This window comes from Larimichthys crocea, chromosome III, assembly GCF_000972845.2.
Source record: "Larimichthys crocea isolate SSNF chromosome III, L_crocea_2.0, whole genome shotgun sequence".
NCBI classification, from domain to species: Eukaryota; Metazoa; Chordata; class Actinopteri; family Sciaenidae; genus Larimichthys; species Larimichthys crocea.
The window spans coordinates 20,188,324-20,204,125 of NC_040013.1; the positions used below are offsets into that span (position 1 = coordinate 20,188,324).

Here is a 15,802-nt window from a genome sequence, read left to right on the forward strand (position 1 = left end):
AAATAACATGTATGTAAGAAACATGTTTTAGATTTTCATGCAAACCAAAAGAAATAAACCTCCTCCTCAAAAATGTGTTGTAATACAACCAATGTTCTCATTGAACTGTAAATACTTTACCGGACTCTGAAGATGCAAAAGGGAATTGAAAACATGCTCTCGAATTTCATCTTCAGCGTTCTTCTGTGGAAAGAAACCATGTCCAACATTAAATATACAGTATATACCACAGAGACACTCAACTATGATTATACCACACTGCAGATTATGAAACAAATACAATCATTACGTTTACATCTTAAGAGGGTTTTTCATCGTGAGGACTATATTAATGCTGGTGGTGTCCACATTCCCAACCAACCTGAGTGAAGCCGTTCTTAGCCAACGTGATAAGGGTCTGGTCGACGGGAAAGCAAACCCTGAGCCCCACAGGGAGCAGTTTCTTCATGGAAGCCACAATGAGAGAGGTGTGTGTGGAATAACGATCTCCCTTCCTCTTTATCCTCCTCTTCTCATGGTCGAACTGAGTGTTGAAAAGTCATGAACACGAACAAACTTATTTCAGACTTAACTGACAGTTGTGATTACCACAGAACTACTGACACTGTCTACATCAGTGTAATGATGTCAGAAGATATGCGGCTGACCTTAAACATTTTGTCGTTGTTGACCAAGAAAGCCAAGTTGTTAATTTCATTTTGGACCACATAGTTTTGTTCCTCCCATTTGAAATTCTGTTGCAGCAAGCACAGATGAATATAAATTGCATATTTTATAGTGCAATTTCCACTTGGATAGTGACATGAGAAGAATGCATAAAAAATAAAAAAAAACTATTATGAGTCATCCTCACATGAGATTTAGCCCAGAATATAAAGACCTCTGCCACCATGCTAAACAGATGTTCGGCATCAGGGTTTGGCTCCATCAGCCAGATGGCTCTGAGACAAGATAGATCAAAACAGAACACATTATAATCACATAATTTATTCATGTTAAAGTCATATCATGCCTCAAATAATAACTAAACTAACCACTCAATACCATGTACCTTACCCTTTTTGTATCTTCATAAATTGTAGTAGTAAAGTCGTAACTCATTATTATATATTTATGAATAGTTTAAATTATTTTTCTCAGTGTGAAAAATGGTGCCTGTTAGGTTTCTGGAGAACTACAGAGGCCAGATGAATACTGGTGGATTAATCTCAATATAAAATATGGTCAAATAAGTTTCACTTTTTATTGAGTCTATAATTACTTCAGATTTCCACTATAGCTTTGGGAAATAAGCAAATAATCTTGCTTCTCCACACCTAAGCTCCTTGGCAGCAAGTCTTACCGATTGGAATCCACAAATGGGATGAGGAGGGGGTAGAAGGCATAGAGGTCTCGCACCAGTACAGTAAACTTTTCCTGTATCTGCAACTCTGCTTCAGAGGTATCACATGCTTCTGCTTTCATCTGTTCCTCCTCTAGCAGGAGACACTCTGCCCTCTTCCTCAACTTCTCCATCACTGGCAGGAAGTGGCTCTTTAAAAGGCTAGGGTGAGCTTTGCATATGATAGGCTGAGAAAAAACTGACAGAAAAGACAACTTTTAGTAGTAGTGGGGAAAAAAGAAAATGAAAGCCATAAATCCACCTCAGGATTGTATGTGATCAAAATACCTGCCAGCTGTTTCATCCATTCACCCTGGCTAGCACCCACATGGTTGTGGATGATACGGAGGATGTGGCCAAGAAGGTCACTGGCATGCTGGGGAATGACAGAAGTGCAGTTTGGGCTGTCCGGGTGGCCCTCAGGGCCCCAGTACCACCAAAGGGATATGTAGTTGCACAGCATGGGCAAGGTGACCTCCGTGACATGGATGTAGTGGGCTTGGTGAGCTCCAGCACCAGCACCTGCCAACTCCTCTACTTCCTCCAGAGACTCTTCCAGAGAAGGCAGGAGGGGACACATGCTCTCTACCTGATCTGGCAGCCCCACGTCTAAATGAAACAGATATGGAAAAAAGTCTGAGAGCACACAGGGTCAAGATGTGGGGGTTCGAGTTACTCAAGGAGATTAGATGGATAAAATTCACAATAGCACTGTATACAGAGTGTTGGTTTATTACCTTCTCTCTCAGTAGCACTCATGGTGTTGTAGATAGAGAAGGGGTTGTTTTGGTTTAGGGCTGGCTCCAGGAAGCATACAGGAAAAGTCCCAGTCAGGGCTGCAAGACAAGCACCTGCTGCTGGCCTCTGCCTGTATGAATGTGTTAGTTAGGACATAGGCATGGGACTGACAAATCTCATCTCTTTGGGGTAGGATACAGATACAGATATCTTACCTTGGTCTTTATATATTTATAACATACTTATAAGAGCCATCAATAATGAGTAATCAATGTGTGCGGACAAGACAGGTATTTCATAATTTCTATAATTTTATGATCAAGTATTTCATGTACAGTTAGGTAAGAAGTACTGTTTATTTAATAGAGGGGCATTAAATGGATAAGAATACATGATTAAAAAGATATATTTTTATTAGCACTCCAAAAGCAAGTAGCAATATAAGCAGTACCCCTCCATGTAGATGCTGCTACTGGTGCCAAGAGAGTTGAGGCTGTTGAGGATCCTGTAACAGGACACCTGGATACTCCCCACTGGAAAGACAAGGTGACGCCGTTAAAGTTGATAACCTTGTAATGTTTTTTTTCCCAGATAGAGCCATGCCCATAGAGTAGAAAAGCTCATAAAATGCAATCAAAGTTCGATGAACTAGCTGGATGGCTGCTGATTCAAGTAATGAAGGATTTCTGGAAGGTCAGGATATTAAGTGAGGGAGACAATATGCTCCTGCTGCTCTGTGGCCAGGACTGAGACACTTAATGAGAGCTGGTTTCAAAGATGTGGAAGGTAGAAAGTTGAGAGGGGGAAAAGTCCCCAAGTGATTTCAGGGGTGTGGAAACCAGCTGTTCATCCTGCTTCATAACATACGGAGGGAAACGAATGAGACCTACTGCGAACACAAGGTGGTGGTTTTAATCTTACTACGCTTGTGAGATGAAACAGTTAAGTATGTTAACAGGTTACAGTTTTTTAACTGTGTATATTACTAACATGCATTGTATAATAATTTGAGACATTCATCCTTCACAGTGGCCTACATCAAGGTAGCTCTTACCCAGGAGGTCGCATCCACAGTTTTGGCTTCCAAGATGCTGGAAGAGGGAAGTGAGGGTTGGGAGAAGAATGGAGGTCGTGTAACTGAGGACTTTGGCCACTCCTCTAGCCTGTTGACTTCTACTCTGAGGCAGACAGACCAAGGTCACAGAGAGGTTTTCCACAGTAATCTCCAGATCTGCTGCAGCTGCCTCGAAGAACGAATGCAGGGACGCTTGGATAGATTCTGGGGCTGACTTCATCAAGGTCCTAAGGCCAATGGGCAAAAAAAAAAAAAAAAAACTTTTGTCACAAGCAAATATTTCTAGATATTGATATGATAGGTGTTATCTCCAAAAAAATATAATGCAAAAATAAATGTTAAATGTTAAAAAAAAGTGTTACAGCTTCCAGTAAACTATACCAAAACCAGTTAAGTGGACTAAATCGGTTGCCAGACAAGCCGATGACGTCAAACTCTGCAGAGCCAATAGCCAATAACTACTTTTAGCATCATGATTCAGGGGCATTGTCTTCAGGGAGTAAAAGTGATATCAACGACAATTAGATAGCATCAGTGTGTCAGCGGCTCAATTACACCAGTCATCTCATCCTCAGACATGGTGGTGTGACACTAATGTTACCGCAGGCAGAGTGAGGAAGATCGATTAAGGCAGAGTGTGACAGTAGTGCCATCTAGCTACCTGGCATCCAGAGCCTGAGCCAAAACATGGAGGCAGCTTGCAACTGAGGAGGCGTCATTTCCTATAAACAAAAAAACACACACAAAAAAAACAAAACACACACACACACACACACACACACATTAAATGCAAAATGGCCAAGGCAAAAGCATGTGCAACCATAGAACATGCATAAACACACAAGGAATTTAATCATAACATTATATCATAGAAAACAGAAAGCAGCAGAGACAAAAAAAAAACATTGAACATTACACAGACACAATCATGGACAACTAAAGAGCAAAAAGTGCAGCAAATTAATGTCTGAAAAAGATTTATTTCCACACCGTCCTTACCAAAGAATGAGATCCTGTGTCTTACAAGGGCTGCAAGCTTACAAAAGAGGCTGGGTGTGAAGAGAAAAGACAAGCGAAGTAATGAGAAGAGGGGAGTGTTAAAAGTAATTATAGGACATAAAATCTGAAGAATGGCAGGACAGGTTTCTCCTGTAAAGAAAATAATCTTTGAAAGCAGGAAAGAAAAGTTCCTATGCGTGTCTCATAACAATAGGATGTTCAAGAGCATAGGAACATTTTAAAACGCTGCTGGTGTAATCCACATACTGTATGCTTTGTTAGGGGGTGACACATACCTTGCAATCATCTCCTTTTCCTTTTTTAAGGCATGGCCCCTATTACCACTTGAGCAGAGAGAAGTGGATAGGAAATACAGACGGTGGTTCTTTACATATTGTTCCAAAAGAGGAAGGATAACCTGTTGATCCAAGTAATAATGAATGGTCACTTCATTGATCAACATGTACTAGTATATAAAAGTAATCTGACTTTTTAAATAAATATAATAGATAACTCTAGAAGTCTTCACATTTTCCCATAATTCAGCCAATTTCAATGTCTCGTGATCATGACTAGAACTTTTCTCAGGGTCTGAGCAGTGACTGCCTGTTTAACATACGTTTGTAGTGATAGACCCAACAATGACCTGCAGGGAAAAGAGGTTATACGTTTTGCATCACTTGCAAGCACTGACAATTCACAGACAGGCAGATGGACAGCCAGAGAGACAGAGCATGGTTGTGTGTGTGTGTGTGGTTGTGAGGTAGGTGTAGGGATCTGAGGCATGACTGTTCACGGTCTTGGCTGACTGAGTCTGACTCAGGGGGTTCCATCAATGAAAAATAAACCCTTTTCATTCGCTGCCTCCTCAGAAGCAGAACTGTGTGGGAAGCTTTAATCAATGTCCTGATGGCAATCGGCACACCCACATGGATTTCCAAAATGGTTAAACAAATTACATAGCCACAAAGGGCTTTACTTAGAGGGGTTGCCCACGGCAACCATCTAACAAAGCTAATTATATGACGTAAATGAAATAAGAAAAAAAAAAAAAAAGCTGAGGAGGGAAAATAAAATGGCATTGGAATAATTTGAAGGGGGCAGAACCAATGTTAGAGATCCCAGTAAATTCTAACTATGTTTAGATATGCATTGATCTGAGGCAAACCTTGGGAAAAAAATGTATAGGTTGCTGCTGTGGAGCTCTCTCCCCTTTGGACGTCTGTCCTCTGGCTTGCAACACTTCTGGAAAGAAAAACACAATGATACACTGAATCCTACACAATCAAAGTACATAAGGGTAAAAAACACTGTAATGAAAGGTTATTTACATTCTAATAATACAGTATTAAAGTGTTTCTAAAGTTAGTTTTCACATAAGAAAGACAGCTGAATGTAGACTAAAGAGAACGTTGGTCATTATTACAGTATCAGGTACATACTGTGCTCATACCTTTGGGATGTATAATGTCATTTTATGTGTTTCATTTTACATCCATTATTTTGTTTGTGATTCAACACTATAATGTTACCCAGTTCCAACATGTGCTCTTGGGCATCCTCAGTGTGAGACAGCAGCTGTTGAAGAAGAGTGTAGCCAAAGCAGTTGACTATGGCTGGAAAGTCCGTCTCCACTGTTTTCCGATCTCTGCAGAGGAGATGAAATAAAACAGTAATGAAACACTGGTGCTTGAAAAGACATTGCGCTCTAAGCTTAAACACAGCAGAATCTGAATGAGGCTTGGGCCAATGTAAACATTTTCAGGCAAAACCAACGCCGAGTAGTACATCAACCAGCAGCTCCATGCCCGTATCCAAATATGGTCACCAAAATGACAATGCCAATAATACCAAATGGTGACCATCTTGTACATACTGTACTGTACATACGTAACACTGCACGTTTGCATTCATAAGCTTGTTCTGTACTCACCTCCACACAGTGTAGCCATTAAGATGAAGGAACTTGAGGACATCCTGGGCTTTTTCTCTGAATTTGGTCTTCTCCTTGGCAGTCAGGGTATCATAGGGTACAAGCATTGAATGGCCACCCCCTCCTGAGAACAAAAAACGGGTCAAATTTATTGCATTTTATTGTAAGCAAGAGGGCTTGAGGAAAAATTATAGAATAGCTGTTGACACCATCACACACCTTTACTCTCAAGTTCAGATTTCTTCCTCTTAGCCCAGGCATTGTGGTAGTTTTCAGCCAACTGTTCAGCCATGCCCTATAGAAAAGAAAAAAACAAAGAAGCTTTAAATCTATTTTCAACTGTCTGGTACATGGGTTTGTGTTTTTAATTATTTTTGTGACTACACGGATGGAGATGCAGGTCAGGTTCAAATAATGGCCAACCACATCAGCTCTGACAGCAACAAGGAAAATACTTTTGTCAAGAAAATGTATCAAGGAAAATGATTCCTGCACTATAAATATGTACTAAATATGATATTTCTATTTACAGCAATACTTTTTGAAATTTGTGTCAGACATATGTGTGCTTTAGAAAACAATTATGTCTTTGAATGTACTCTGTATTAACTTAAGCCACTTGCATGACTGAGTAATTTGACAACTCTCAGTAATAATCCTGTTTATATGCAAGAAAATATCATTTGGGTTATTCAGACGTGCAACACAAAGTGAATACCCCTTTGCCTTTTACTCAAAAAACTGGTAACAGGCCAACATTGCCACCCCTGCAGTGAGACAGGATTAAAAGGAGAAGCAAAACAGTGCCTACTTTAATGGTGTATAAATCAGAAAAAAAGCTGAATTACTGACACACTGATCCCATGATAAGGTGATGCTGCTCATGTCCATAGGTTTGGGGCTGAATGTTGATGCTCCTTCAAAAGACAGCTAGAACAGATTACGAATGACTGATTATCAATTAAAAAACATGTAAAAGGAGAAGTTTGAAGCTGTGAATGAGATTACTTTTTCTGGACATACCTGTCCAGACTGAGAGACTCTACGTGTACAGGTATGTGTGCCAAATGGGTCTCCTTCTTTGGTCCTCTCTATGGTCCATCCGAAAGCCAGCATACTCTTTATTGTCTCTTTAATAGCCCAGCGGTATGCCTCCTTCTCCTGGAAGACTCAGAAAAATAGATAAACCTTCATGTAAACTTGAGATTAGCAGGTCATCAAGGGACAGCTGAAGAATAAAATGTTCTTGAACTATTTTGACATTTTAAAAAGTTGTGTTACCCACTCCATCCACCAAAGACTAAAACTGAGGCTTTTTAATCTTTTATATTACATACACCACATTTGGTATGCAAAGGCCTCTGGGATTTGTCAGTTCACTGCTTTCTTTCACATCCTCTCTCTCTCTCTCTCTCTCTCTCTCACACACACACACTCACAATATAAAACTGACTTCTTTGACTACCTTCTCAGCCAGAGCCCTGTATGGCTTAAGGAGAGGGTGAACCTTGGTGTTCTCACAAAGCTGTTCCCCATGAACCCAGCCATTGGCAAACTATCAGGGAGAACAAACACATTGATTATAAATCATACATTATATATTATGCAGATGTCATATTACACAACAATGTGGTCAGGGCTTGGTTAGGTTTGGATAGGGTGTGTTCATGTGTTTTCATATACCCTAGAGATAATTAGACAAAGTGAAACAGTTGAAATGTTACATTGGAATGTCCAAATAATGTGTAAGCAAAGTGTCTTACACATTATATTATGAATTATTGTTCAGTGGTTCAGTCCTGACCAGGATATCATACTTCATTTCTGCTTTGTCACTGTCAATAGGCCGCATAGGAGGAATAATAATCGTGACGGTACCTTGTCCAGTGACCACTTCTCGTGAGTATGCTCTGCGTACTTGTTCACTACAAACTCCAGTCTCTCCGGCACTAACACACTAGTGCAGGAAACAGAATAATACATAATTATTAGTATAAAACTGCACATTATTTATGGAAAGATTTATCATGAGCATGAAAAATATATACATGTACATCGACACCTTTTTAAATATGACACTTTGTCTCAAAGTCAATGCTGTCTACCAAATTACAGTTTACACTCGTCCTGCAGTAGGACAGGTCATCTTCAAGATATCCAAGAATCAATGTGCTATTTTTGTCCATAATCAATAAATATCCCTGGTTAGTATCTTACTTGGCGGTATCTACGGGCTGGGGGTCAAAGTGTCCTTCTGTGTCCATAGAGGTTTTTCTATCCGTATGGGACACACCACTTGAGTCCATGTGGTCAGGAGGCAGTGCTTTGGCAACCGCAGCCAGGCACTGAACACAGAGCTTCGATAACTGAGGCTCATAGGGCTGTAGGGTTAGAAAGGGAAACATTGTGTTGGAGGAAGCAAAGAAAGGAAAGAAAAAGAGACAGCACAGGACATGATAAGATAGCGCCAGGAAAAGCTGGTCAATAAAATATTCAAACAAATTATAAAGAGAACATTTGAAGAAAGTTTGTAATAAGAAAGTTCAGCTGTTATGAATTCAGCTTTACACCAGCCATATTTCCTACAACACAATTTTATTTAAACAGTTATTACAGTTATTCATTTTTTCATAGTAACCAATCTACAACTAGAAGGGCAATTAAGGCTGTCTGATATGGGTCACGAGTGGGATTGGAATAACCATAAAGGGATACTTTAGTTATTATTCAAGTAAGGCTGTATGAGTTACCTAACTATAGTCAGTATATCACCTACAACGGTCGACAGCGGTCAGCACAACCCCAGCTGAGAAGCAGATGTTTTCATGTTCTGAATCAGACTGAAATATTCTGATGCACGCTCATGGGGTATTGGCGAAAGACTGAGTTATTGCTTATGTCTCAAACAATAACCATGTTCAGGCGTAGGTTTCATATGAAGGCTATAAAAAAAAATGAACTGTCAATCTCAAGTGTGTTATATCGTCCTCTACTCAGGTTTTCCCTGAAGTACACTAAAGGAGATACTCAAATATGCATTTCTCCTAAGATAAACTTTGAGGAGGATGGAAAAGGAAAGAGGTGATAATTCAATGGATTACGCTGTCAAGAAACAAAACATTCATTCATTTTTTGGTGTTCCAGGAAAATATTTTTCCAATTCTGAATCATTTTTAATGTGATTGTGAGATTGACACAGCTATTCAATATGGTTTACCTTTTTTGCCAAAGCCTTGAACACACCCCAGAACAGCTTTCTAGACAGGTGGAGCTCCTCTTCAGACGCCTGGTCACTCTGCCCTGCAGTTAGCGAGTAGTACTTCCACCTCTCCTCATAGTGACTGGTCAAGAGCTTAATAGATGAATTATAAAAGTATTGTCCACGGTCAATAAAATTTATCATTTTAACTTGATATACAATTTTTATTTTTTTTACAGGAACACTGCAATTTGTGTATCCACCTTTAGTGGCATCTTGCTGTACTCTGTGAGATGAGGAACATCAAAGACAAGATGTCGAAGGAGAGGCTGCATCATAGATGCTTTGAGTTTACTGGGGACACCAATGAGTCCAGAATTAGTCATGTGCAGATAACACACAACATACACACACAATGACTGATTATCACGTCTCAGAAGAATGACACATGTAATTGAGATGATGCCGTGTTAATTAATTTAACATTTTGATTGAATTTGGTAAATTATATCCCAAAAAAAATTGGCTTCATAGAGATTCATTAAATAAAAAAATGAGTGGGAATAAGATTACACTCTGCTGCTTCATTAAAATATAATTCGTTGTGATTCTCATTTATTTTCTCAAAATGGCATCGACAGACTGAGGTCAGTGGATATAGGAAGTTAATGGTGCAATAATTCATAAATTCAAAAATGTCAGAGCACAGAAGATGCAGTTACCAAAAATAACATTGTAATGTAAGAGATATAAAAAATCAATACTCTATCTGCAGGCAACAACAGAAACAATAACAACTGAGCCTCAACCCTGTTGGTCGCTTCATCATCATCCCAACTCTAAGTACTACCTGCACACAGCCAACAAGCAATCTTCAATCGTGTCTCTCTGAGCCTTGGTCAAGCTAAGAGCTCTGGAGAGGCTGTAGATTGCCTGGATAAGAGAATCCAGCAGCAATGCATGGTCCTCTAAAGCACAGAAGAGAGCTGAACATTTGGTAAGGAGGGGAAGCACAGTTGTGCACAAGTATCTGTTGAGGGCGAGGGCCATATCAGTGGCTCCTAAGTCAGCCTGCAATGAAACACAGTGGTTACACTTAGAGCGAGTGCAGTTAGGTGGAAGTGGAAATAAACAGACAAGATAAGAGCGAGGAAGCAGAATGAATGTATGTATACTATATAAATAAAGAAAATTGAATTAATTTTCATATTTATGAGAATATCACAACAATCATGTTGAAACTGATAAATCTACTTTTATTAGAAGTGATGTGTACTAGTTTCAAAACAAAATGCTCATTGAACAAAAGACATCTAAGTCGATTGCACAAATAATTATATAATAATAAAGTGAATTAAATAAAGTATTATGTAAATCAGTGCAAGTTCTTCGTTGGTAAACAGAATTTTTCAACCATCACAGTAATGTTATGCTATAAGACAGTCGATGCTAGGGATAAGGAAGAAAGCAGTGGATATTTTTGGGATGCAGCTTGTATTAATATGAAATCTCAGGCCACTCATATGATATTACACTGGGTCTCTCAAACAGTTGAACAGGGAAACTAAAGTAAATTTTATCTGCTCACGGTGTCTAGAGAGACAGCTGCCTGAAGGTCAGGCAGAAAGCCAACTTCTAGTAGGTGGAGAAGAAAACTCTGGCTCTCGATGCCATAAACTCGGTCCAGGAACAGAACCATAGCTGTCTTGTGGTCTGGGCAGAACACTGTGGATAGGTTAGGCTCGACCACCACACCCTCTGGACAAACAAATGAAAAGTAAAGATTAGGTGTAATGTTTTGTATTAAGACATATTAAAATATGATTTTCTTTAATATCAGACATTTAACCTTTTGACACTGAAGGGATTTGAAAGGAGATGCTGATAACTCCCTCAAGATCCTGAATGGGGATGAGCGACCTCAGAATGGCTCTGATGCGGATAGCTTCACCTTTGCCTCCTTGAATCAACTGGACAACGATTCAGAACAAAACATTCTTATTGGTCAATCATTTACAGCTTACATATATAATCACTTAAGAGCGTAACACGTAATTGTATTATAATTTGGCAAAGACAAACCGTTACGCACGTATACTCTATTATATGGGATCTTCAGTGTCAGAACGAGCACTAATTGTAAAATATTAGGGACATCTTAATGTTGCGCTGCAGCCAGTTCTGCAGTCAAAATGTAATTCAAGTGAAAGCTGACAAACTAAAGATGTTGTGGATTTGTTTTCTGAAAAGTTGTTGTGTATTAACTCCTGCAGCTTTATTTCCTACAAGAAGATTGAAAGTTTCCTTTCATTTTCACAATTTTCCCTTTTTCATTATCCTTTGAAGGTTTTGATCCATTTTTATGACTTCTGTAAAGCATTTTCAGACGTTTTTTGTGTTTTGAAAGATGCTTGATTTCGTTTTGGCACTTCAGCACTTTGTTAAAAAGGAAAAAAAAAATACTTCTTTTCAAAAAGGCAATTTTCAAATCAGCCCTAACGCTGACAGTCAGGTACACAACATGCTTACTCTCCTTGTGTGAGGATTTACTTCTCAGGATCTCACACAAATTCTGACAGACTTAAAACAATTACTCTGTCAATATCCAGTAAATAGTGCCAAGGAAGTCAGAGGGAGTCCAATGACTACCACAGCTCCCCTCAAAGTATGGCATCTATAATCCCATTAAAATGTTATAGAGAGGCTTTAATGTTTTAAGCCCCTGATTTAAATGAGTAGACAGTTTTAGTAGACCTCAGGTATTCAGGAAGTTCAATAGGTGGGGAACACACAAACTAAAAGTTCCTCCACTTTTCTAGATTTTGATCCTGGAAACCCTAAGAGTAAAAAACCAGACGGGTTTGGGTGCTTCATAATGTAAAATAAGTAAATCAGAGAAGTATTAAGGCCAGATACCATTTAGTGCTTTACAGACAAGTAATAGGCTCTATGCTGACACACAGGAAGCCAGTGCAGTGATTTAAGAACCAGTGTAATGTGCTCTACTTTCTTGGTGTTTGAGAGGAATCCGGACGAGCTGCAGCTGATAGATTGATTATTTGCTACCTCAATAATAGCTGGACGCCTCACCTGTCGTCTCCATTGTCTTGATGAATCTCACAACAAATCATAATGCAGCCCAAAGTCCCTAGCACAGTGTCTCAGTGACTTAAGGCCTGGGGAATGCTGCACAGCAGTGATGAAGAGGTCTCCTTCTATTCAAATGTAGAAAACATCAAAGACCTCATCCAAAATTAACTTTTTTTTTAACACCAAAGGCATCCCATACCTATCATAGAAAGTGATATATCGGTAAGGTAGCAACCTCATTTCCAATGTGTTCCTAGAGCCCTCGCAGGACGGCAGTAGCTCAGTCCTTAGAGACAGAGGGCGGCCGTTCAAGAGCAGCATGGACCAAAAAGAACAGAAGGAGCTGGAGAGGTGCCAGTTCACCTCCTGGCCACTGCTGAGGTGCCCTTGAGAAAAAAGGTACCAAACCCATGTTCCCAGGATGCCGCTATGTGGCTTCCCATCGCTCCACCTTCTCTCTACATGTCCACACAAGAGGCCTTTGTGTGTGTGTGGTTGTATTTCGGGTCTATGTATGTATAAAACTTGAGTAAAAAGTAATCTATCAGATAACTTGTTAGTAAGCTTGATGCAATATAAATTTCTCTCAAAAATCAATCTCACATCAGAGACTGAGTCACTATTTTCTATCTCTAAACAAATAATGTATGAGTACGGAAAAGCAAATCTGGTGTATGAAAGAAGCTATCTCGGGTATAAAAGTTAGCAGCTTGAATCAAAATAAAGATATCAATGCCACCTTCAGGCATTGAATTAAGTTTGTATAAGTCTGAGATCAGTATTTTTTTGAAACTTACAGTACTGGGTGTATCTTTAAAGGGAAAAAAGAGCTGCTTGATAACAGCAATAGCCTAGAGGAAGTGGTTAACTTTGACTTTGGAACAAGAAAGCCTCTGGGCTGCTGCTGGAGTTTTATAAAATATTAAAAAACAATGAACTTTTATTTCTCCCTCATCGTGGATTATTGGTATAAATGATACCACACATTGATTTCATGTTGTTTTAAGAAGCTGATGACAAAAATGGCTAAATACAGAGTAATACAGAAAGATATACTGTATGTAGTTAGTCTGGGGCTCCATTCTGGCCTTAATAGTGGAAATGTGCTAATTCAGATGCAATGTATGTTTTAACTAGAGTGTTTGTTTTGTGTTGTCCATGGTTGCCTCATGTTGAAGCTGTACTGAATATCTGGATGAAGCCCGGGTTAATTTAAGAGGAGAAATGTCTGTTTGTGAACTGTTATACTCCCTCTTTGTTTGATAGAACGTTGTTTTCAGTTTCTAAAAAGAAGAGACAGTGATGTCTTTGAATGTTATGTGAAATTATAGCATCAGTATTTTCACTATTTGGTTGTCATGTCAAAAATATCAGTAATAATAAAACAAGATGATCCCCTAAATATTCCTTCAAATCCATTAAAATGCCTGAAGATTCTCTCATCTTCTGTGCTGGGAGATGCATTTTTATTAAAGTGGGTGTCAGAGGAACCACCTAACATCACACAGCGGATAAGTAATGTTAGAGTTAAGTAGCATGTTAGGAGTTCATGTCACTAGAAGCTCTCATCTTTTATTTAAAAAAGAGAAACCTTTTAATTTTTATAAAGTTTAGAGTCCTTTTACAACTTATTTAGAATCTGATAAAAGCAGGGCTCTGTGGTCCGGTGTGGGGACAGTAGCTGTTTCATTTGCGATGTGTTTCTACATCCTGGTTTGCATTTGTCATTAGATTTTCTTCTATGCCTGTAAAGCTGTCAATGTTTTATAAAAAAACAAAACAAAAAAAAAATCAGTTTGCAGACTCACGTGCATCTCTGGAGCACAGCGGCCCAGCAAGTCGATAAGAGCAGAGTAGAAGGTCATGATTGCATGCCCCATGTGAATGAGATCATCATCATTGTCCTGGACAACATCTCTGTTATAAGAAACAATCATACCGGTCAAAAGTTTGACATGAACTACAATAAATTATTAAGGACGCTGTGATCCAAGAAATGCTCCAAAAATCCTGAGAGAAAATTATTTGTGGGACTTATTTTGATGACGCATAGAAAAACAGTACCTAATAAAACATTTATAATAATGCAGTGCACTACTACTGCATAGTTCAAAACAGTACCCAGTGTATACAATATTAAACTGATTTTAATACTAACAGTGCTCTGTTGGACTGGTATGTGGTGCAAGGTCCATCCATAGAAGGGTCATCTGAAATCCTGATGGCTTCCTCCATGGCTGCAAGGAGACCATTTCCCCCATCACCGCGCAGGGCAGGGCCAAAACACTCAGGCCGACGAATCAGCAACCTTAATACCACATAAGCATTCTCTTCGACACTCTCACCTGTGGTCAAGGAACACACTTACACAGCTCATGAAGCGTATAGAGGAGAGAAACAAGTGAAAACACATGCTATGGAAAGTCAATGCTATTTGGCTTAATTGTCAATACCCTCAAGGACAATTTAATGCCTTCTGGGCGCTGCTTTAGAGAAAGAAAAATCAATTGTAGAACAAGGAAGGTAATTACTAACCTTACTTAATTGGAACTATGAAACGATGTAGTATCTTGTGTCTTTTTAACTTTGTATTTTTCTCATTGCAGCAAATATCCAAGAAGCACTATGTTGCAAGTAAAAAGTATAACTGAACGATATAAATAACAGTTAAATCATTTGAATTGATTGTTAAAAAAAATAAATAAAGGCTGCCAAAAAGCAGAAAAAATAAAATAATCAAGGCAACCAAAACTCTGTAATAAGACACTTAAGTCTGTCGAATAATTTGGAATGACATAAACTGAAATCATGAACATGCATCACCACAGGTGTTTAGATATGTTTCCATTTAAGCTACAAACACTTTAATGGGTGGAACTAACAGGTTACCATTACAGAAGACAGCAAAACGTAGAAAATCCAGGTAACGCTCGCCCTCCACAGGGTTCCATCCAATCTCAGGGTAGCCTTTAGACACTAGCATCGGACAGCTCTGGAGACCACAGCCAGCAAGGTACTGAACCACCTGGACGAGAGATTAGGCTAGTGTTACAGATAGTGGGTTACTGTAGCTATTGTACAGATAATGAGGTAAAACAAAGAGAAAGCACTTTTTTTTTTTTTATTGCATTTATGGGCCTTTATATCGATAGGACAGCCGAAGATAGACAGGAAAGGGGCAGAGAGAGGGGAGTGACACGCAGCCGTCTGATGCGGGACTCGAACCGGGGCCAGCTGCAGCGAGGACATTTTTTAACTAAGAATTGAGATTTAGGCTTCATAGTCATGCAAGCGATGACACTTATTAAGTGTGTTTCTTAATATGCTGTTATCATCATCAGACACTACAGCTACATACTGCTGCTCGTCACCTAGACCCTGTCTGAT

At 39.2% G+C, this 15,802-nt stretch overlaps 1 protein-coding gene across 1 annotated transcript in view; it reads right to left on the reverse strand.

Moving 5' to 3' along the window:
- ryr2b (ryanodine receptor 2b (cardiac)) overlaps window positions 1-15,802 on the reverse strand; it is a 62,418-nt gene that overhangs the window by 21,166 nt on the left and 25,450 nt on the right. The window contains exons 45-73 of the mRNA XM_027278254.1: window positions 15,305-15,440; window positions 14,574-14,760; window positions 14,224-14,332; window positions 11,175-11,295; window positions 10,914-11,083; window positions 10,176-10,396; window positions 9,589-9,679; window positions 9,344-9,478; window positions 8,344-8,507; window positions 8,005-8,083; window positions 7,592-7,681; window positions 7,150-7,287; window positions 6,979-7,056; window positions 6,346-6,421; window positions 6,127-6,250; window positions 5,726-5,841; window positions 5,362-5,438; window positions 4,490-4,611; window positions 4,194-4,243; window positions 3,856-3,916; window positions 3,174-3,421; window positions 2,571-2,652; window positions 2,119-2,249; window positions 1,670-1,990; window positions 1,343-1,580; window positions 854-941; window positions 648-734; window positions 362-523; window positions 121-183 (exon numbers count right to left, since the gene is read on the reverse strand). Of these exons, the coding sequence (XP_027134055.1) occupies window positions 121-183; window positions 362-523; window positions 648-734; window positions 854-941; window positions 1,343-1,580; window positions 1,670-1,990; window positions 2,119-2,249; window positions 2,571-2,652; window positions 3,174-3,421; window positions 3,856-3,916; window positions 4,194-4,243; window positions 4,490-4,611; window positions 5,362-5,438; window positions 5,726-5,841; window positions 6,127-6,250; window positions 6,346-6,421; window positions 6,979-7,056; window positions 7,150-7,287; window positions 7,592-7,681; window positions 8,005-8,083; window positions 8,344-8,507; window positions 9,344-9,478; window positions 9,589-9,679; window positions 10,176-10,396; window positions 10,914-11,083; window positions 11,175-11,295; window positions 14,224-14,332; window positions 14,574-14,760; window positions 15,305-15,440 (3,765 nt within the window). The remainder of the gene's footprint in view (window positions 1-120; window positions 184-361; window positions 524-647; window positions 735-853; window positions 942-1,342; window positions 1,581-1,669; window positions 1,991-2,118; window positions 2,250-2,570; window positions 2,653-3,173; window positions 3,422-3,855; window positions 3,917-4,193; window positions 4,244-4,489; window positions 4,612-5,361; window positions 5,439-5,725; window positions 5,842-6,126; window positions 6,251-6,345; window positions 6,422-6,978; window positions 7,057-7,149; window positions 7,288-7,591; window positions 7,682-8,004; window positions 8,084-8,343; window positions 8,508-9,343; window positions 9,479-9,588; window positions 9,680-10,175; window positions 10,397-10,913; window positions 11,084-11,174; window positions 11,296-14,223; window positions 14,333-14,573; window positions 14,761-15,304; window positions 15,441-15,802) is intronic.